This window comes from Trichogramma pretiosum, unplaced genomic scaffold (assembly GCF_000599845.2).
Source record: "Trichogramma pretiosum strain Unisexual culture from Peru unplaced genomic scaffold, Tpre_2.0 scaffold37, whole genome shotgun sequence".
Lineage (NCBI taxonomy): Eukaryota > Metazoa > Arthropoda > Insecta > Hymenoptera > Trichogrammatidae > Trichogramma > Trichogramma pretiosum.
Window position 1 is genome coordinate 1,182,723 of NW_019641622.1, and position 22,036 is coordinate 1,204,758.

The window sequence follows — 22,036 nt, forward strand, 5'->3', positions numbered from 1 at the left end:
CCTATTATTAAGTTTCTTTTTCGTAAAATACTATTTCTATGATTATGCTACTGTTATTATTGTATGTATATAGTACATTGCACTATATAATATTTTTATTGGCGAAGAAATGTACAAAATTTAAAAATAATACGATCTTTGGTTTTCACTCGAGATCTCTCTCATAACATATGTCATTAGCTTGCCACTTGTTTCATATAACTTCAGGTTTTGTTACTTTTTTTCAATTTTGAAGATCGTACTTTTTCGAGAAAGATATTTAATTATATATTTCTACAGTGCATATTACGTTAATTTAAATTTATTTCTGCTTTTTGTTTTCTTTATTTTATAACAAAATATCAGCAAATAAGATTTGATTTGTATGTACATTTATATTTTTATTTAAACAGAATGCAAAAAATTAGAATGAAATGAAAATAAAAGCGCAGGAATCAATCACTTGTTTCAAATTGAAATCACTCTCACATTTCGATGGTCGCTATTTAATTTTTGAAATAAGAGACTCGGAATTAACGAAAAAAATAATGTTTAATGGTGTACAAGAATGTTTAAATAATTTACACAGAAACTGTTACACTTCCATGTCACTTGTGCGCCGTCATTCTTGTAAAGAAACATAAATACCTAAATTAATCTCCAAAAAAAATAAAAATTTTTCATTGCTTTTACAGTACAAATGATTTGCGGGAAAATAATTATCTTTCACGAATTGAAAAAAATTAAATACTGACGTACAAGTCTGGATCAGTTTTAATAAACTGCAGAAAGAGTAACGACGAGGAAAAAAAATACTTAAATTAAAATAAAAGTATTTAATATGTACAAATCTATAATACACATATGAGAACACACTGCAATATTCTATCTTAATTTAATAATCGTTATTGAACTATGCACCACAGCTTTCATTCGAATTCCAAACAATCATTGGAACAAATAATTGTTAAACAGAGATTATAAAGTATTCAGATGAAACAGTCAAATAATTTAATATTGATAGTACTCTCAAACTTTTGTGTCTATATTATATATCAATAAGATATATGCATAGCTATACAGAATAAATTTCTAATCATCAGCATAGATGATTATCAGAATTCTCAGTTATCGATAATTCAATTTTTTTTCTAGCACTTTTCTTTCAGGTCCTTTTCATTTTGTTTCTTAAATGCTTCATCTCGCACGTTTATAGTTCACTTTGACAATGACTAAGTATTTAAAATGTAATTATTTATATAATAGTTTACGTGGCTAAATCATTTACACAATGCAGTTTTACGTTTTTTTTTCGAGTCGGCACAGAGCAACAGCAGGTTGGACTAACGGATGTATTACGCGTAGTTTCACTCGTTCTGAAACGATGTAGGAAATACAGGGTTAAAACTCGATAAAACAAGGCACTATACTGTTTTTTCTCTCTTCTTTTTCACTTCTTTTACGGTAGAATCTTCTCGACGAAGAGATGAGGGTAAAGTTTCATGATCGTTCCCTTTTTCTCGCTTCTTCTTTTCTCCATTGTTTTTATTAACACTCACACACAATCATCACAATATTTTGTTTTTTGTCTTGATGTAGAAAATTATAATCATTCTCTGTTTATACATAGTTAAAATTCATAGTTTATCGTATATTTAATAACACACTGATGTTGATTTCGTATTTTTACATAGTTTAAAATACACTGGTCAGTGTTTTAGTTTTATTTATTCTGAAGTACTACTGCAAAGCTGCACGTGTATATGTGTGTGAATTCGTTAATTGTATTTTAAAAAAAGTGAATAAACAAGATTGCTTGCATAAATTATATACAGTAATGTAAACTAAGTTCTTATAAACACGCATTCAAATTCATCGAAAAACGATCGAAAGACGAGTGGATATTTTTTCATCTATATCGAATAAAGAGGCTATCAATACCTTTGTGCTCGTGGCAAGTTCATTTAATAATTCAGAAAAAAAATGTATTGTTCACCTATTTCAATCTCTTTCGTTCCCTCAGTAACGAGCAGTATTTTGAGAAAATACGACGCTATACAACTCAGTGTGATATCATTTTTTAGAATATTCTATAAAATGACCTCATTACAAACTTGTCACACCAAAAAAGTTTTGATTGTGTGATTACACCGAAAAGTAAATTAATATTTGTTTCAACGTATTGTACAAAGTTTCATTAAACTGCTGCAACCTTGACTGAATATTATAATTTTATAAAAAAGATTTCATACAATGACAAAAAATTGACATTTACCTAGTTAATTTAAGTACCTTCAAATTGAATAATAAATTTAACATTTGCACTTTCGATCTTTAATTTATAAAATTTGCAAGTATTTGAGATTAAATTTTGCTTTCATAATCAACTCATAAGTATGTACATGAAAATTGTTATCTCAATTTGAAATACAATGCTCGCGCGTTGTGACCGACCATGCGGACTGAAATTAAAGCTAATTAATTCACAAATGATACGCTCTAGTCGTATCCACCTAATACACATTACGCACACACACGCATACGTCTACACTTCATCCACGTTAGACAGGCAAATTCAGTTAGTTTTTTTTTTCATAGATAAATAGATACATAGCTATTGTAGGCAGGCAAACAGACAGACAGATATAGGCACAGCCAAAAATTCTATTTACTGTGGACTCTTAATGTAATTGTGGCGTGTACGCGAAACGCACCGATGCGCGAAGATTATCGACTCATTGTTTTATTTTTTTTTCTTCTTAGTGAAGAGCCAACCCCCTCTCAGTAGTTGTCGGTCGGCTCAACAAAAATCGTGATGCGATCTGCGCAACAGTAGATGCAGTTCCATGGGCTACAGAATCGCCGAATTGCCATTCTCCACGAGCGGCGACAGAGCGCCGACTTTGACTCTGCCGCTATTGCTTAGCCTATCGTTTTCGTAATTGATATCGAGCGAGAGACCTGCAAGATAGAGAGCGGAGAAAAAGAGTGATTAGTCATTGTGCGCTTCGTTCGACGAAGGATGTTTGCAATCTTTCTAATTTGAATTGGATCGTTATTCACGAGAGACTCATGCTATTTAATTATAATGAAAATTGGTTAGTTCGAGGCAATGGATGTGTGTTGACATTCCCTTTGCAAATGTCTGTTTATTTTTTTTTATTTGCGAGGGAAAAAGTATGATGGTGCGATTAGTACATGCATCGAACGATCAAACTACTGCCGATCGAAAAATGACAGTCAACATTCCATGAAAAAAAATTACAAAAAAATTTCAACAGGCGAAAATGAATGTGTGTATTATATAATAAAAGTATGTACAGATCGGCGTGAACCATTTGAATAACGTACTAGTGCGTGTATTACGTATGGACTAATCGGCTCGACCCACCACCACCAGCAGTATTATCCATTTCGGTTTGTATGGTGGTAAGTTGTAACGTACATTTTTGATATGCGTATTTACCGGATGGCCTCCGGGAAGAGGACGAGTGATGCAGCTGGCCGGTCATCATCGGGCCCTGCTCCTCGGGAATGAAGGCGGCGACCAACAGCGCGCAGATCACCAGCAGTGCGCCGAACACGAAGGGCGGTCCTGGTACCATCTGCGGACAGGGACACAGAGCAAAATTTCGCGTTAGAAAATTGACACGATATTTTATGCGCGTGTTTTTCTACAAAGCATGCAACTACAATTCGAGAGATGTATGGGGAAAAACAATTTATTAAAATTATATTATCAGCAGCTTAACGAACCGGCCCGAAAGGATTGTCCATCACCTGTGGCGCTATGTCGAGGTGCACCGCGGTGCCGGTGTTGTTGCTGTCGTCGAGCAGCGGCTTGAGCGGCAGCGCCGACGCCTTCTCGTTCAGGTCGACGTGGAACAGATAAAAGATGACGCCGAACATGGCCGGGCCGAGGCCGTTGCAGAGGCCGCGCATGCCCGTGACCATGCCCTGGGCCAGGCCCTGCTTGTCCGCGTCCGACTGCATCGAGACGAAGGCCGAGATGGCCGGATACGTGATCGACGAGATCGAGGCCAGCAGACCGGCTGCCCACATCATCCTGACAAAGGGAAAGAAAAGTAAGTTTTTCCATGTACGTTCGTTTCAATTATTTTGGCCGGTGAACCAAGCGGACACACTTACCAGATTTGCGAGCCAAAGCCGTACCACATGAGCTGGAGCAGCTCGAACAGCAGGCCGACCATGATGGTGTGCTTGCTGCCGAGGGTGCGCATCAGCGGCCCGAGGAATATTTGCGCCACGACGCTGAGTATGCCGACCACGGCTATGAATATAGCCACCATCGTGCCCGAGAAGCCCATCGCCAGTTTCAGGTAGACGAAGATGCAGCTGTACTGGCCAGCCTCGGGCAGGTAGCTCAGGAACACCGTGACGCACAGCATCAGTATCGTGTGATCCTTGCCAACCTGCGGCAAAGAAAGATGAAAATGAAAATTCAACTATATAAAACAGCTTGCCCGTATAACAATAATAAACTCACCTTTCCCAGCGCCGCGAAGGGATCGGCTTGCTCCCAGGATATGGGAACGGGCGGCCGAGCTTTCTCCGGCAGGCTCTCGGGCACGGCCACGAGGATGAAGAAGACGTCGAGGATGGCGATGGCCGTGGCCAGCGCGACCACGACGTTCTCGCCGTAGCGGGTCATCGCGAACGAGCCCATGGCCGGGCTTATCACCATGCTCGCCGCGAAGGTCGCCGACACCTGTGAGACGGGGAAAAAAAGAAGACGATTTTTCATATGTTATTCGATTGCGCATATTAAACGAGATATTTTTTTCGTTCGAAAGCCGAGGTTTTTACATGCCATTAGGCATATCGTGGCTTGGCATAACGTTTGTCGAGTTGCGAGCTTTATTATTATTATGTGTAAATCGATCATTACGTACGTACGCTACTTTACGTCCTTGACATAAGCTAGCTCGCGAGCGGCCCTATCAAGTAATATATTCCCAGGCGCTAGTACCGACGTTGTATACACCGGGATTGATTCTGGGTATATTCATATTGTACAATTACGAGCTTATACCTGTGTGTGTGTGTGTGTGTGTGTGCGAGTATTATTGGACAAAAAATTTTTGTTCGACAGCGCGCGTAATACATATAATACTGGCGCACGAACAAATACGGCGAGGAAGGCGTGCGAGCGTATATACACTAGATGTGCGCTACATCGGTCGAATCCAGCGTAATTATTCATAATCTCGCGGTAATTAGGCCGATATATATATCGCCTAAATGAATGCGGAGTTATAGTACCTAAGTTGCTAATTCGTTCGAAATAAATATAAAAAAAAAATCGTTAAACTCCTTTATGATTTCTTGCAAATAAATATGCACGTGCGTATGCTTGAACTAAATGATTCAAATGTGATTATCAATAAAAAATCGAAACGAATTTTTTTCATTTGTTTATTTATTTGAATTATAAAAACTATTTCCAATATTCAATAACAACAGAGGTGTAAATAGACATATCCTGCAATTACGATCTTTGACCCATAGCCGCCAAGCAAATGTGCCATAATTGTTTGTTCCTCAGTTTCTCAAGGATCAAGTCACAGCAGAGGACTGGCAATTGGTAGCGCGTCAGCTCCAGGAAAGAGTCCAGTGCCCAACGCCGGAAAAATTTTCTCGCCATTATCTCGTTCAGATGATCGACGCAGAACCGAGTTGACCTTCTGGGCATGCCTTTCATCATTGCATCATCATAGTTATTCAAGAAAGAGAACAAGTCCTCGTATGTGAATAGTTTAGCTGCTTCTTCGGGTCGCAACTGGATAAGATCGTAAATCGACAGATCATGAACGATCGTCAAATCTTGTGCTGCGAGCTCCTCTTCGTCGTACCAAAATCTTTCGAGATCCACCGACTTGTTGAAAAATCCGCACTCGGCGAATAACTTCATAATGGTCAGGGCGTCGCTTCGCTTCAGTTCGTATCCTTTTTTCTCCAAACGTTCGACGACCATCAAAACGCGAGCCGGTAGAATCGATTTGGAGTATGATATGATGCTAGAGTAATGATCATCATAATCCTCTGACAGTTCCGGTTCTTCGTTGCATTGGCTTACAGTTGGAAAAACGAATCTGGACAGATCAGCGCCATGGTCCAATAGTACCTCGACGGTTTTCGATAAAAAATTTGCCACAGCCAATTGAAGCGGTGTCCGGCCCAACTTGTCCACGGCATCGACCTTCAACGGCCGGCTGCAGTCGTTGCCGAGCTCGAATAACTTTTTCATCATATCTGTATTTTCATTATGACCGTTGAATTTCATGTTGCAAATAATGTGCAGAGGAGTCGATCCATCCGCATTGGCCAAGTTCGGATCCGCGCCGTTTCTCAGCAGTATTTTAACCACGTGAACGTTTTGCTGTTCAATGGCCAAGTGTAACGGCGAATTACCCGTCACGTACTCGAGGCAATTTGGATCCTGCCCGAGCTCGAGAAATTTCTTGACGACGCCGTGGCAGTTGGTTGCGCAGGCCACATGAAAATGGGTGCAACCGAGCTCGTCCGTGTAATTCACGTCGAATCTGTTGTATATTTTAAAAAGTTGACGGATCTCGTTATAACTGCCATTCTTGGAGCTAGCCGCACAATGCACTGGTGTGGTGCGCTGCAACAGTGGCTTGCCGTTTTCATCTACGTTGGGCTCGTCTACGTAGCCACTTTTTATCAGAAACTCAATAAATGGAAGAACATGTTCTTGTTCTTGCATTTTCTTCACAAGAAGCCCATCAATTTCTTCCTTTTGCCAAAAGTCTCGGATATCCGGAAGTTGGCCCTTCCAATGTTTGATCAAGTAGTTGAATAGATGGAGAAACTTGACTCGGTCATCTGCGATATCCCAATTGATCTTTTCACGCATACTCTGCAATTGAACTATGCTGTCTCGGTCATCGGAAGACATTTTTATCGTTCGTGCGCACTCGAACACAACTCAAAATCACTCGTTATTCGCTGTATTCGTTCTTTTTTGCGAAAATCACTCGCGGTCGTTGCGATCTTCGATCGCGCTGTGACGTCGTACGTAACCTATACCGACTATACACGGCAGAAGACTGCGATCTAATGTGATGAGTGTAAAAATGCGCGCGAATGTATATATTAAGAGCGCGAGCTAACCTATAGGTATAAGAATTTGTTCTTTATTGATACGCATACGAGTAACTTGAACGAACACACACACAAGTCACAACAAGCCCCAGGCAAGTGAGCGCTACCTATATAGTCCAGTGAAAACTTACATGAAATTGCATTTTGTTGGGGAGAGATGAAACCTAGTCTACTTTATGTTTTTGGATGCGCTGAATTCATTGCCGATGTTATTTTTTACCTAAAACATCAGCGTCAGGGTGAAAATCGAGGGTGAAAGAGTTTTTTGCTGATATCTCGCGAACGAAGCAAGATACAGAAAAATTAATTGCACCAATCGATTCCTCGTGAAATTTTACATCGAAATACACTTTAAACTTTTCAAGTGTCAGTGCAATATTGTGAACAATTTTCATTCGTTTTGTGAACAAGTTTCATCTCTCCCCAACAAAATGCAATTTCATGTAAGTTTTCACTGGACTATATAGGTCATTTTCCCAATTATCAATATTGGTCACAAATCGATCAGCTGATTTGCCCGGAGGCAAAATAAACCGTCCACCTGTTAACTGTAACTGCATCTGTTAAATTAGCTTGTGTAAAGTACTTGTAATTAGTTTACAATGGAGTGAAAAAATAAACAAAAAATATCTTAATAAAGCGAAAATTCGCGGGCTTCGAAATATCGGAAAGGTTTTCAGATGAAGTCTTTAGTTAGTGAAATGAAAAAATATTGAAAATTCGAATTTTTTAAATATGGTACTGTCAATAAACTCTAATAAAATGGTTTTTAAATGTACTTTTTCGGGTTGCAATAAAAACATCTAGAATTTTATCTAGATATTATTTGTTTATTTTTTCAATCCATTGTAAACTAATTACAAGTACTTTGAACAAGCTAATTTAACACATGCAGTTTACGAGTGGACGGTTTATTTTACCTGCAGCAAGTCAGCTGATCGATTTGTAACAGATGCCGACGACTGAGAAAACGACCTATTGAGACAGAAATGCGCGACACGATATTCGGGATCAACCAATCAATGTGAGTCAAAAAGATTCTGTCGTTGTACCGATAAGATTGTAATTTCCCTACAACACATCGCGCACGATCGTTTCTCCAAGAAGAATTTTTCCTATCAAAAAAAAAAACAAAAAAAAAAACAAAAAAAGAAAGGAAAAAGATACTCACCCTGCCGTAAGCCTTGGATCTCTCGCTCTCCTCGGTGATATCCGCCACGTAGGCGAACACGACGGAGAAGGTGCAGGCGAACACGCCGCTGATGGATATCATGGCGAAGAACCACCAGGTGTTGATGCTCATGAGCGGTATGGGCGCGCAAGTGAAGGCCACGGTGATGAGCAGGAAGAACTTGCGGCCCCAGACGTCCGACAGGGCGCCTATCAGTGGCGCCGACAGGAACGACAGTATGCCCTTGATGCCCATGATGAGGCCGTTCATGAGGAACGTGTGATCCGGGAAGGTCTCGTTCAGCACCGAGATCACCGGCATGGTGAGCAGGCCCCAGGCGAAGAACTCGAGGAATATCACGACCAGCGCGTGATACATGGAGGCCTCGCCGACGCCCGACGTCTGCGAAACGAAATACGAACGATGACACATGAGAATCGAGTGACGAAAAAGCATTGTGTGTGTGTGTGCTGCGTTATAATATGGGATACATTGTTGCACATTTGCATTGTAATAAGTTAACGTATTGGCTTTATCGTCGCGTTCGTTGGTATATACGCTGTACTCGCATCATTATGCGAGCACTCGAGAGGCGCATCATCCTCTCCTACGTACACGATGTGCCCGAGCTGCAACGAGTCGAGTACATATATAAAGCGAACGAGACTAATAGGTCAGAGCATTCGTTTATCATCGTCATCCTCATCATCGTCGATATGTACACATATACGCGTACACGATCGAGTTGTTGCAGACTTTCGTTTGCGCGCGTACCCACTACGCACGCATTTACGAATCTTATTACTCGAGCCCTGCGTATACATTAATATACGTCGCAAATTTATTTCGAGAATAAATCCGAGCTCGATCGATCATGTCTCGACGAGGCGATCGATTGGTATTTATAGGGACGAAAAAAAAAATAAGGAAAAAAAATATCGCAAACGTTGCAAAAAAAAGAAGAAAATAAGTAAAAAAAAAAATATGCTATCGTCGCTGGTACGGAGGATATCCAAAGTCGCGTAATTCTTTTGATTCCGTACAGCACACGCAAAGGCTAAGACTGCAAGTATATATCGGCCGTTACTTTATACATAGGTAATTTATTATCCGCAAAGTTTTGATTAAAAAAGAAGGGAAAAGATTCGTACGATGTATAAATCTTTTTTGAAAAAAAATTGTTGGCACTCACTCTCTCCGAGATCTAAACGTATATGTCTATACATCGAAAATGAATAATGTATCTTTTGCCAAAATACACACTCGCACTCGGATCACTGGACGATAAAAAAAAAGTAGGAGATATAGAAAAAGCTCGTCGCAGAGTGATCCGCGTTGAAATTACGTATCCGTGTACCAGAGCCGATGTATTACGTATTATATGCATTATATTTTTACGATTTGCCGAACGCGAGATTACATATCGTAACAAGCGCAATATGCATATAATGATTATAAAACACGATGTGCGCGCATTTGATCTGTCTCGAATCGACTGATGTACAAAAATTGAATTGAAAATAGATAGATATAGGAGGAAATGAGAAAAAAAAATAGGAATCATCTAAAAGCATAGCAGTTCGAGAGGAGAACGCGTACGCACGTGTGCAAGTACACTTCACCGGTGAGCAGTTTATATTTAATTATAGATTTTCACTACCGCGTGTCCTCTTCTCGGCAGATTTTTTCCTTCCTTTTCTCTTTCTCGCGACTGCTGCTACTACTGCTACTCTGTACGCAGATCTTTTATAAGCTCCGGACTGTGTGTGTGTGTGTGTATGTGTGCGCACACGTGTACGTTATGTACCTTCGCGTTATATACGCGATGATGCTTTTGGCGTCATCTTTTTATAGACGTATTTTATTTTCAGCGAGACTCCTCTGCGAGTTTAATGTATATAAAATATATAAAGGCGATATACACGCTATGCGCATGTTTATATAAACAGCCGCGTAATCTTCAATGAACAAAAAATAAGAGGAAAAGTAATGAAAAAAAAAAAAAAAGAAAAAGAAAAAGGAAAAAAATCGCGCACGAATGCGGAATCTCTCGCTAAACTATATGTACGTTGTTGTTCTCTCTCGTCTATATCGTCCGGAGCAGCAGCAGCAACGGCAGCATGATCGACTCGCGCGATGACCTCACGATCGATTGGGATGTGCATATTATCGTTAATTTTCCTCTCTCTCTCTCGACGAGAAGCATCGTTGCAAGCCAGCATTAGGTGTATATAACTGATGCAATAGCCCAAAGCGGGCTCGTTATAAGCTATACTAACACACACCGATGCCCGCTGTGTTCGGCTCTGCACAGCCCGACACGACTAGCTCTGCAAGAGAGAATTTATTTAAAACGCTTCGCTCAGCGAAAATTGGCTGAACTTGAGCCGAAAAGTGCAGTGTAAATAATCGGTCGAAATATGCTGAAATCGGGAGCGCGCGTATATACGGCACTGATACACGTTATACAACGTCGAGATTTCATTGAGAATTTAAATCCGCCAAAGTCTCTGTTTATGTATATAATATAATCTATGCGATTAGGTATCAGTCTGTGTGTGTCTCTCTCTCTCTCTCTCTCTTTCAGCGTGTGCTGCAATGCAATCGTACGAGTACGTGCCACAACAGTACAATACTATACATATTGAACGACGGATAGCGGCTGTCTCGGCCGAGTTTGTTGTTTGGGGAAGTCGCGTCGCGATCGTTGCATTATCCGCCTCTATGGCACGCAGACACGCGATATCGTCGTGATAGAGTATGTATCGTCGCCGAGCGTGGTTTATACGCGTATACATGCACTTTGCCGCACGAGAGTAGAAATATATCCATGTGTGTGCGCGCGAGAGAATACCTAAAAAGCTCAACAACCCCTCTCCCTCGCGTCATTGGTCTCGCGCGCGCCGCGGCCAGCACAGGCAGGCAGTCAGGCAGCTAGCTAGCTTGCTACCTATATCCTTCTACACACTGTTATAAAGCGAGAGTGCACGAGTTTATAGATTGACCTACTTAAGCTCGGTAATGTATGCTACGAGACGCGCGTGAAAAAGGACGCGTGGCGTACAAAAAAATTTCAGAGGCCCCCCTACCTACCTCTCTTCCTGCCCACCCCTCCACCCTTCCACCCACCTACTCTACACGAGCCCTCCCACGTCGCGTACAGGGGTTTTAAAATGCGTGTCTCGTAGTAAAGAGATATACCAAGTACGTGTGTGTAACACGCACGCACATATGTTCACATAATGGCGCTGACCTTGAGATGTTGATAGCATCGCTGTAGCGTCGATTGTTTGCAATTTTTATGATGCTTGCCGCCACCGCCACCACCTCTTCCAGCACTTCGAGGCGCGTTAATGGCACCCGGCGAGCTCGGTGGCATTGTGTTGGTGCTGCTAAGGACAGCAGCGGTAGCAGCAGCAGCAGCAGCCTCGTCGCCGATCAGCAGCGACTGACAGTGCGGGGGTATGCCCACAGCTGCTGCCGCAGCCGCCGCCGTCTGATGAGGCAGCAGGGGCCGCGGGGGCGGCGGGGGTGACATCGCTGACGGCGGCGGAGGCGCTACTTGCACACAATGATGCTGCTGCTGCTGCAGCTCTGGTTCTTGTTGTTCTTGCTGCTGTTGCTGCTGCTGCTGCTGCTGCTGTCGTTGTTGATGAAGATCGACGCAGGAGGCTCCAAGGCCCTCGGCGTCGAGGCTCGTCGCTCCCGGGGTCATGGCCCATATATACATGTATGCATATGTATGTATTTTATATGTGTAAGGCTTGCTTGACGAGCGCGACCCTTTGTGCACACTTACATATATATATTTATAATTAATACGTATATGTACAAACAAACAAATACGAGCTAGTCGTAGAGGGTGGTAGTAGGTAAACCCGTCGTGTTCGTTGATGACTGTGTTATTTTTTTTCTTCTTTACGTTCTCGTTGTTTTTATTATCATCGTCATCTGCTCGATACGGTGAGATGATGATCGAAACTCATCTGTTGGTGAATTTCAACGTGGACTGTCGCTGCTGCGAAATCAGCTGCTGCTGCTGCTCCGTTTTGTCGCTGATCTTGCTCAATGATCGTGGCAGTAGTGGCAGCATCGAGCAGCGGAGCAGTTTTTCTTCCATAACTGCCTCGAAGCTATTATATACGCACTGTGTACATACACAATAATCACACAATGTGTAGAGTCTTTTTATTCTTCTCTCTCTTTCCGTCTTTATATTTTATATATATCGACTCTCGTATTACGATCAGTAGCTACGAACGATCTCTGGGGCACTGCTGCTGCTGCTGCTGCTGTTCACGATCGCTGTTCTGTGTTGGGGCGCGCACCTCTCACGTGTTCTTCTTCTTCTTCGCAAACAGAGCCATGGATGAGCTAACGCAGCGACGATTTCTTATGCTGCTCCAACTCGATCGTCGTCCACCACAGCCGGATGAGCGAGCATCGATCCTCGTCATGTCTATTTTTCTCACCGCTTCTACCGATGCTGTCGATGTTGCGTGTTATAATTACAACAATCGCAGACTTAACGGGTGTAATAATTTATTCAAGGTCAACACCAGCTTGCCTCACGCGCGCAGCACACATATTTATATTCACAAGCACACACACACACGCCTCGATGATGCAGAAGTCGAAGAGCTGACACAGCACGCGTCACATCGTTTATATTAGCACCTTGTGTGAATCGCGGCACGCAAAACGAGCACTACTGTGCTCTACACGCACATTTTTTTTCTCTTTTCGCTGCTGCTGCTGCTGCTGCTGCTGCTCGCACAAGTTCATCGAGTTTCGAGGTTCACGAAATCACAAGCCGACACGCTGCACAACAATCTTGTACTCGAATAAAAAAAATGTCACGAACGTCGATCTCTGCGAGTGTCTGCGTGCCTCGGCTCGATTCGCATGAGATCATGCACCGCACGCGCTGAAAACGCACAGCGTTATAAGCTCCGTGATATACTGTGCGTGTGCGAGCCGAGAAAGAGAGACTCGTTTATTCTCTCTCGCCCAGCAACAGGGAACGGCGAGAGACGGAGAGAAGTGAATGTGCCCAGATTGAGGTTTTTCTTTCTCTCTCTTTCTCTACTCTCAACGCAGAACGCGAATATAAGCAGCGCACGAGCCGCAGCGGAGCAGCACAGCACCGTTCTTGTCTTCTCTCTCTCTCTCTCCTCTTCTCAATTCTCTGCACTGTAGTACACTGTACAGTGCGCGAATCTATCCTCGCTACAGCACAATATAACTGCACGCTGCTGCGTGAGAAACAGCTGTTCTCTCCTCTCACTGCTGCTGCTGCTGCTCATGCTCGTGCTGCTGCTGGCGTTGCACAGCAGCGACCAAGCACATGTCCGACGATCTCGCAATTCGGCTGCGTTCATTGGCTAACCCAAATCTCGATTGTGTTATACGGAGAGGAGGCTGTTGCACGCGCGTGCTCGCGCTCGCTCCGGGGAAAATTTTACAAGCGTGTGCAATGAAAAGTCCAATTCGCACGCGCGTAGTAACTATCACCCACGCACTGATTGTATTTTGTTTTGTTTTGTTTTTTTTTGGATGTACACACGCGGAGAGGCACTGATGCAGGTGCTTATGTAGACAGACACGCGCGTCGAGCGATGGCACAGTAGCAGCGAAGAACTCGGAGCACGAGAGCGGAAAAAGACGCGTTGTTTTATATACACCCAGGCGTGGAGGGATTCGACGATAATATATAATACGCGGAGCTGCTGGGAGAGATGCTGCACTACGTAACATGTGCGTTCACTGTGTGTCCGTCTCTTTCTCTCTGTTTTTTTATTTTGTTTCAACTCTATATGTATTTTTTATCGCGCGTGTATCATGCACACACGTCCACCGTATTTATATTTATATACTTTTTTTTTTATATATAGGCACTGTGAGCGAGATGACGATGATGACTCGCGCGCGCGTGCGAGAGAGACGGCGGATAGGAGAGAGAGCGAACACAAAAAACCAAAGGCAGAAGAAGGGAAAAAGATAGACCAGTCTGACGCGATGGCACGAGCCAAACTCCGCGCTCTAGACTCGGCTCTCGCGCGCGCCTCTCTGCCATTCGCCTACTACTACTGCCGCGACTGTACGATACAGGTATATGTATATATTTGTATTTCCCCGATTGCAACCTACTGCTGCTGCTGCTGCTGCCTGTGTTATACACACCGATACCGTTGCAATTGTGTGTGTATATACGTACATACTCGCAGCTTACGTATACACGGACGGGCGAGCGCGCGCGTTCATTCTAACGATTGGCTGGTGGTAGGAGGAGAGCGTATAACAGAGCTTGAGGAGCTTGTATTGGTGGCGAGAGCGAGCGAGCGAGCGCGCGCAAGCACACTGTTATACATATAGGCCTGTACTACTCGTGTGTATGTGTGCGTGTGTCTCTGTGTGCGAAACAATATATACGTATACATAATGTAGCCAGTAGTAGTAGCAGCGAGCAAGCTTGCGAAGTTTTCGTGCGAGACTTCGTCAATGTCACGGTTTGAAGGAAGAAAAGAGAGAGAGAGCTTGCGCGCGCAGCTATGCATCAGGCAGCAGCAGTAGTTGCGAAAATGAAAATGTACAACTTTCTCTCTCTTGGCTGGCTGACTGTCGAGCTTGCACGCGCAAGCTCGACCGTATATGTGTGTATGTTTATGTTTTTTTTGCGTGTCTCTCTCTCTCCCTCTCTCTCTCTTTTTCTGCTGTCGACTGTGCATGTAGAGATCCTACGTATATGACTTATAGGTCGCTGCGCGCGCGCTGCAAGCTCTACCTATCTCTCTTTCTCTGTTCGAGAGGCCACGGGGCGAGCCTTTGCCTCCTCGCTCATTCATCTTTTTTGGCAACGCACACGTATTCAACTGTGTGTATTATAATGTACGTACAAAACGCGCATATACGAGCTTTTGCTCGCGCATGTGTGTGCGTATTTATTTACGTATGATGCAAGAAGACCAATAAAGACGCGACTCTGGATGGGTAAAGGCTCGGGGCAGCACAGCACAAGTTGAGAGAGAGAGAGAGATGGTTATCCGGGGGCGTCAGAGAGATACATGCGTCAATTACATCATATGTATACAATGCATTCTGTACTCGATCAAAAGATTTGCGCATATCACGACGCTCTCTTGTAAGCCGTATATCCGAGGAGTGGTAATTGACGCGGCGCTGTGTTAAAGAGCACAAAAAAGATTAGTTCGACCCTTGATTCGATTTGCTTAATGTATTCGCGATCGTTGCGTAAGTAGTGAATGGATGGATATATATAGCGTCGCGTCTTTTTTGTCCACGTCAAGAGGTACGTCTCGAGAGTACAAGTGCACTACGAGGTACCAGAGTCGCGGATATTCATTGCGACTCTAAGGGCTATAAATTATTCGTTGGGTAATAAAAAAAAAAAAAAACTTTACAAACATGCATGCACTCCTTGTGTTCTTCTACGCTGCTTCTTTTTACTTTCTCTTTTCACGCGCAACTATGTGAAAAAATAAAAATGGTAAAGTACTGTATGAAGTGCATTATTATACATCGTGCGTGGCGCGCGCGAACGAAAGCTCGAAAAGAGTCGGGTCGAGGGGCGAGCGAGCTTGCAGCACGTGTGCAGCGCACGAGCTTGCGGGAGAAGGGATGTAACGCAGCACAGCTGCTGCTGCAGCTCTGCACACGCATCTCGTATGCCTATCTATAACGGGCACGTAGAATCCAGGAGGGGAAGTGACCCGTGCGCGCATTGGTATTGGTACGAACGATAATCATAACATCGTAACTGCCTCGGCAGCAGTTGATACGACTGCATTGGCGCGTCGCGGTAGAGCGCAGGCGCGAACTCGATCGTCTGCAGCTTCGAGTGCGGTCTGCACATTACAATGTTTTTGTTTCATACGAGTGTGTACCCGCAGAGCTTTTTTGTTATTATTTTTGTTGTGGCGTATTTACATTTTTAATTGACAAGATGCACCATTATTTTTATTCTTTTTTTTTAATGTCGACAATTAATGTTCGACCGTGTAAGAACGAAAGATTCAGGGACTGTTTTATTTACATGTTTTAAAGTAGCGACAACAAGCAGAGCTTCGGTATCATTAAGCAATTATACCCAACTACTCGCGGGTCATTTTCTTTTCCGCTAAAATTCGAAGGTCGTTCCTCGTGTTCGTTGCTGATTGCACACGAAAACACGCATAGACTTTAATAACACGTATGCTGTACAACATTTTCTCGTTTCTCATCGGAAAATTTGTCGCAGAAGAAAAAGAATCATATTTTTTTCTCGCAGACGCGAATACTCGAAGAAAGCTCCGTAGTACAAAGAGACAGAAAAAGAGCAATGGACTTGTGCGTGCGTACGCACTCGTACGTATCGTACTTAGAAATAAAAGATACCGACGGCAAATCGATTTATACCCACACTCGGTACGTACAACGTGGCGGGCATGTCTGTGGCTTCTCGCGGCAAATTGGCTCAAGTCCATTTTCGAGCAATAAAAGCACCCAAGAACGCCGCCCCCTCCTTTTCTCATTCCCTTCCCCTCCTTTCAGCCACCCGGTAACAAAGTAATTTATTAATTTTTCCATTATGGCGACAAAACGCTTCCAACTTTCTAAACTCGCTTTCCCTTGGGAGCTAGACGAGCACATAATAAAGCAGAAGCACACAAAAAAATGAACTTGAGAGCTTTTGTGTTCGCGCGACGCGGTGTGCGCGAGTCAAGGTCGTAAATCACACGTGTCCCAAAAATGTGGGTTATATGCTCGACACCTACGCGCGCAGAAATCTTTCTCTCTATTGTATTTTACATGAGGGTAAATAATAGATGGTATGAAAAGTAAAAGAAAACGCAAGAAAAAATCGAATACGCGCGAATCGGTGCGTTAGTCGAGTGGAAGTGCGAGATTGTGCGGAGATCGTTTGTTTTTTTCCTTACCGCAAACACATTTGAATTATGCAAAAGCGCACGGCACGTGCGAGCGATTTAGTACTTTTTGATATGTGATTTTTTTTGAGATTCGAAAAAATAAAAATTGGAATTCGAGTTCACGCGAACAGGAAGAGAAAAAAAACTGATATTGCGAGCTCAAATTGCCGGAACGAGAATGGAGATTACAAATTGATGACTAAACCGTATGCGTGTGCGAGAGTACGAAAAAATCTCAGATAGGTTTTTTTCTTTTCTTTTCTTTTCAAATAAAATCCCAGCGCACGATGTAACGTAAAAGCTTCCATAATTTTAATGTTAAAAAATGGATGAAAATAAAATGGAAAAAAAAGCAAATCATTGTCAATGTCAATCTATGGCTGTTGCCGCGATTATGACATACGATCGATCGCGTAGACGACGACGACGACGACTCGCAGCAACAAAACAGCAGTTATTTGTGTAAATGCACTTTTGTACGCGCGCGATCGATTCGAAGCGAAAAAAAACGGCAACAATAATAATTTTCAAATAAATCCGTAACAAGCTCAAATTAAAGTGTCACTATAGATCGCGATACAGAAAATGTTTACACGACCTTTAGGGCATGTCTTTTGACACGCAACGAAATTCGTTAAAATTCGCTTAAACGTTTCATTTCTCCGAAAATTTTTTTCTGTTAGAAGAGAGCTTGACACTCGCAATTGCAAGCGCGCGTGTACCCAAGAGTTATCGTGACTCGTTACAACGTTGCGTGTTAAAAAATCATATTTTTTCGTTCTCTCTCTTTTTTTTCTCGACAAAATTAGTCAGCTCGTACATGCGCGGTATTATACATATCCTACAATGGCACAATATCGACAGCGCATTTTTGCACGTCTGTGCCGCAGCGTCAATTTCTTTTTTTTTTTCCTTTTTTCAAAAGTTCGATCGAAACTCGGATTTGATACGCGCGCGCGGTTCTGTGCATATTAAAGGTATCCTTGAACTATAGGCGCTAAGGCGCGCACGGACGCGCGACGACGACGACGTGTCATCGAGGCGCGAGTCAATTGCCGCCAATTGACTGTAGCCTCTGCGCGATATGTCACATAACACACGCGTTTTATTATTATTTCTCTCTTTCTCTCTCATTTTTGTCCATTTATATTTTATATATGTGCACCGATAGTACAAGTGTAATTTCGTTGTATACCGTTATGGATCGCGGAGTTGGATTACGCGCACAATGCGATAAAATAATTTCAGGTATTATTATACCTCCGTGTATATACGTACATTTGACATCCGCATCGGATTCAAATCGTTCAAATAGCTCGCGGTGCACGCGCATATGCTTTTTCAATGAAAAAAATCGTCGATCCATCCAAACCAATCGAAAGCGATCGATTTCATTACTACGAAGTCGTATATGCATATACGCCGCGATCGTTAACGAATTGTCGTCTGTACAGTGGCTGCATAGACTAGGTCAATAGATACATACATGCAGCATATCATACATAATAAGAGAGAAGAAGAAAAGGAAGCGAATTGAACACAGCTCGGTGTGTAGAGCCTTGTTTAAAATAAATTTAGGTCTCTATCTCGTTTTCCACAACGTTGACTTTTAGTAATCATTCCGAGAATTGTTTCAAATTTCTCGCTGATAATGATAATATTAATAAAAAAAAAAAAATAAAAAAAACTCACGCGTCGTCGCCAATCAAGTGTCATCGAGTTGTGCTGCTCGTCGGTAAAGGAGAGAAAAAAAAACGACTAGAAACCGAGCACTATTGTAGAGTGAATTTGATCATGTAAGCAAACATTAAAGCTGAGTTAGCGGTAAGTAGCTTCCGTGATTAACAAGGAGTTGCTCAGCACTAGAGTGTAATTTTAGCGTGCTCGAGCCCGCAGGTCTTTTTTTTGTAATTTACTGAAAAAAATTTCTAAATCCACGTGGAACGTGTTGTGTCGATTATACGCTTACTAGACGAACTGATAAAGTTGTATTTCATAATTCTAACGACTTTATGACGTGAACGATAATAGAAGAAAGAGAAAAAAAGATGCGTGTCATTCGGCTATTATCTCGTGTATATTAGGTATATACATTGTGCGCTCCAAAAAACTCTATGATGCGGGGGGCACTTTTTGAAGGAAAATCGTCAGTCGAGCACGATAAATTAAATATCATAACTGCTCGCGCGGTTCAGAGCAGATTGAGCCTAATTGCCTATCCTCGAGTAATCGCCGCCCAATGAAAGAACCATGAAAAAAATGGCAACAAAAAAAACCCAAAACGTGATGTCTTCGCGCTTCGCGGGGCACTCGTTCGAGGTAATAATACGTAGAAATGCGATCGTGAAATTCTGTCATATTATACACGAGTGTCTGCTCTGCTGCCCTGAGTATGTGTGTTAAAGCAGGAAAGCGAGCAAAAAAAAAAAAAGAAATATAAAGAGTGTACGTTATTGCCGAGTATGCTCATGCGTGTCGTAACGCGTGTACATAGCTTCGGCGGGTGAGATCGCGACTATAAGTATACAATTGTGCACACCTCGTTTTTTCTTTCTTTTTCTTTTTTTACAACAATAGCGTCGCGCGCTTGTTCGACCGATACGAGCGTGCGGCGATTCTCTTGTGTGCATGCATGGCTTATACCTATACCTCGCACACACAAGTCCGGGAAAGAGAGAGAGAGAGAGAGAGAGAGAGAGAGAGAGAGAGAGGTAGGTGGGAGACGAACCAAGAGCGCGACAAATTTTTTTTTCTCTTATCGCGAGCGCGGCTTTTTCGTGCAACGCACGACTCCTATATACATTTATGTTGATACATGTATGCGTGTGAACGATGTATAAATATTACGTCTTTTTATCGTTGAGAAACAGATGGAATGTTTCGGAGCGGCTCATGGCGTTGATAAAATTATCAGGAGAAAGGGCATTTTTAGGCAAACAATTTTGAGATTCATCGTGTACAACGATGATGAGTTCAAAGGGATGGGATTGTTAATTAACGTTTAAGATTTTATCGTCAATCGCGTGGGAGAGACACGTCAGCACTTATTAATGTAATTTAACACTTGCTTACTGACAGACACTGGCTGAGACATCATTTTTTTATGCTATAATAAAATGAAGCTTGCAGCTGCAAAGAGCTCAGCGATTAGAGGTACTCTGTCGTAAGCTCAGTTGATTGTAGGATACAAATTATGCACATTTTTTTTCTATATAATTTGTGCTAATCTCAGTAGTAGATAATTACTCATTTGTGTACGACTAAAACCTTATATGTCTATAGACATAAAAATAAGTTGCTAACCGAATGACTAAATTGTTATTGCAATAGACAGTTTCAAACAAAACGATAATGAAGAATTGATCTATCAGTAAGTTCAAGTTATCGCTAGCCACCATTCAAACCAAAACAACTGTTCGCAATGAACAATTTCATTGTGATTGTTCGACCACATTAGCCAGAACATTAAAACCAAATTGTTTTCTGTTAACAATGAGTAATCGAATAGCCTAAAAGAAACAGTTCCAATGAGTTAGAAGCTGTGATCGTACCCAACTCTATCTTTCCAAAATACAATGTAACACAGTGTAATGTCAACTCACCGTAATGACACCATCCTTGATGATGGATTTGCGATTTCTCATGAGCATGCCAATGAGTTTTTTCGACACTTTGGCAGGCATACTGACGCACTGAGCGCAGGCACTCTTACGCTTTTTCAATTTCATTCAAAACGCCAGAGAAGCGAAATTGCGACACACGACTGGGGCTCTGTATAGGCGGCCGCAGCTTTTCTCTCTTTCCCTCCGTGGTTGTCTTTTGCTTTGGCGTTGATAATGGCCAAACTCCTACACGACGTGTCGTGTAACAGGCCACCTCGCTATTGTAATCAACTAGAAGAATTCGGTTTACGACTACGTTGTCGCTGTCGACGTCGTTGTAGTTTCTGCTGCTGCTGGTGTTGTTTTTGTTGACGTCGTGTTCGCGCAACATGTATGTGTAACGATGAACATTTAATCAGTCTTTACGAAGTCTCTTTTTATTTTTGCTCGACTAGCTACACACGGACACTCGATGCCTACTTTTAATTATCAGCCGCGAATGCATGAATGCTTCTCTCTATGCGCTCTCGCCATGTACTCAACTCTCTCCTGCACAACAATGCCCGATGTATAAGAGGTATATTAAACACTCGTGTGGCACACATATAATACACTCGCACGGCACTCACTACTCACGAGAGTGACTGCGGTGACGAGGAGGGCAAAAAATTTACCTCATTTTCGTCACGACGATAACGAGCAGCGTACATGTACATATAATTGTGTACACGTTATACATATATATCAGCACCGGATCTCTTCGCAAAACTCTCGATGCCTCGCGCACTCGGAACTTGTCTATCTCTGCGGATGATTATGTTACTTCGTGTGCAGCAGGAGGACCGACTCGGAGCACGCACGACGGCTTTTATTATCCATTAAAAAAGACGCGGAGATGCTGTGCGAGCTCTGCTGCTGGCTGACTTCTCTCCTGCCTCTGTGACTGTGCGCTGCTGATGATCTAGCAGCAGTAAATAGTCTGCCAGCATATACAGGCATACACAAAGGTATATGAGGCAAAAATGCGAACATAACCTCAGAATCGCGATTCTCTCTGTGTATACAGTCGCACGCACACATGTACACACACAACAAACACGCACGGTTTTGACATGAAAACGGTCAAGTGTTAAGCCAGCGCTTACCTCCAAAGGCAGCCGCGGCGGCAGGCAGGCAGCTGTATGAAAGCGCGAATCGAGTTTCGCGCATTT

The 22,036-nt window shown here is 42.7% G+C and overlaps 1 protein-coding gene across 6 annotated transcripts; it reads right to left on the reverse strand.

Moving 5' to 3' along the window:
- Positions 1-1,736: 1,736 nt before the first annotated feature.
- LOC106649645 (hippocampus abundant transcript 1 protein) lies at positions 1,737-21,906 on the reverse strand. Of its 6 annotated transcripts, XM_023458977.1 has the most exons (8): positions 21,500-21,906; positions 20,826-21,374; positions 8,297-8,698; positions 4,487-4,708; positions 4,129-4,412; positions 3,736-4,045; positions 3,425-3,584; positions 1,737-2,940 (listed from the first exon to the last, which is right to left on the reverse strand). In XM_023458977.1, exons 2-8 carry the CDS (start codon positions 20,949-20,951, stop codon positions 2,831-2,833), a joined length of 1,614 nt encoding a protein of 537 aa, XP_023314745.1. In that variant the 5' UTR covers positions 20,952-21,374; positions 21,500-21,906; the 3' UTR covers positions 1,737-2,830. The 6 variants fall into 6 exon arrangements, with proteins under 6 accessions (XP_023314745.1, XP_023314746.1, XP_014222656.1 ...); XM_023458978.1 differs by lacking the exon at positions 20,826-21,374; XM_014367170.2 differs by having other exon boundaries at positions 20,826-21,906.
- Between the last annotated feature and the right edge of the window lie 130 nt (positions 21,907-22,036).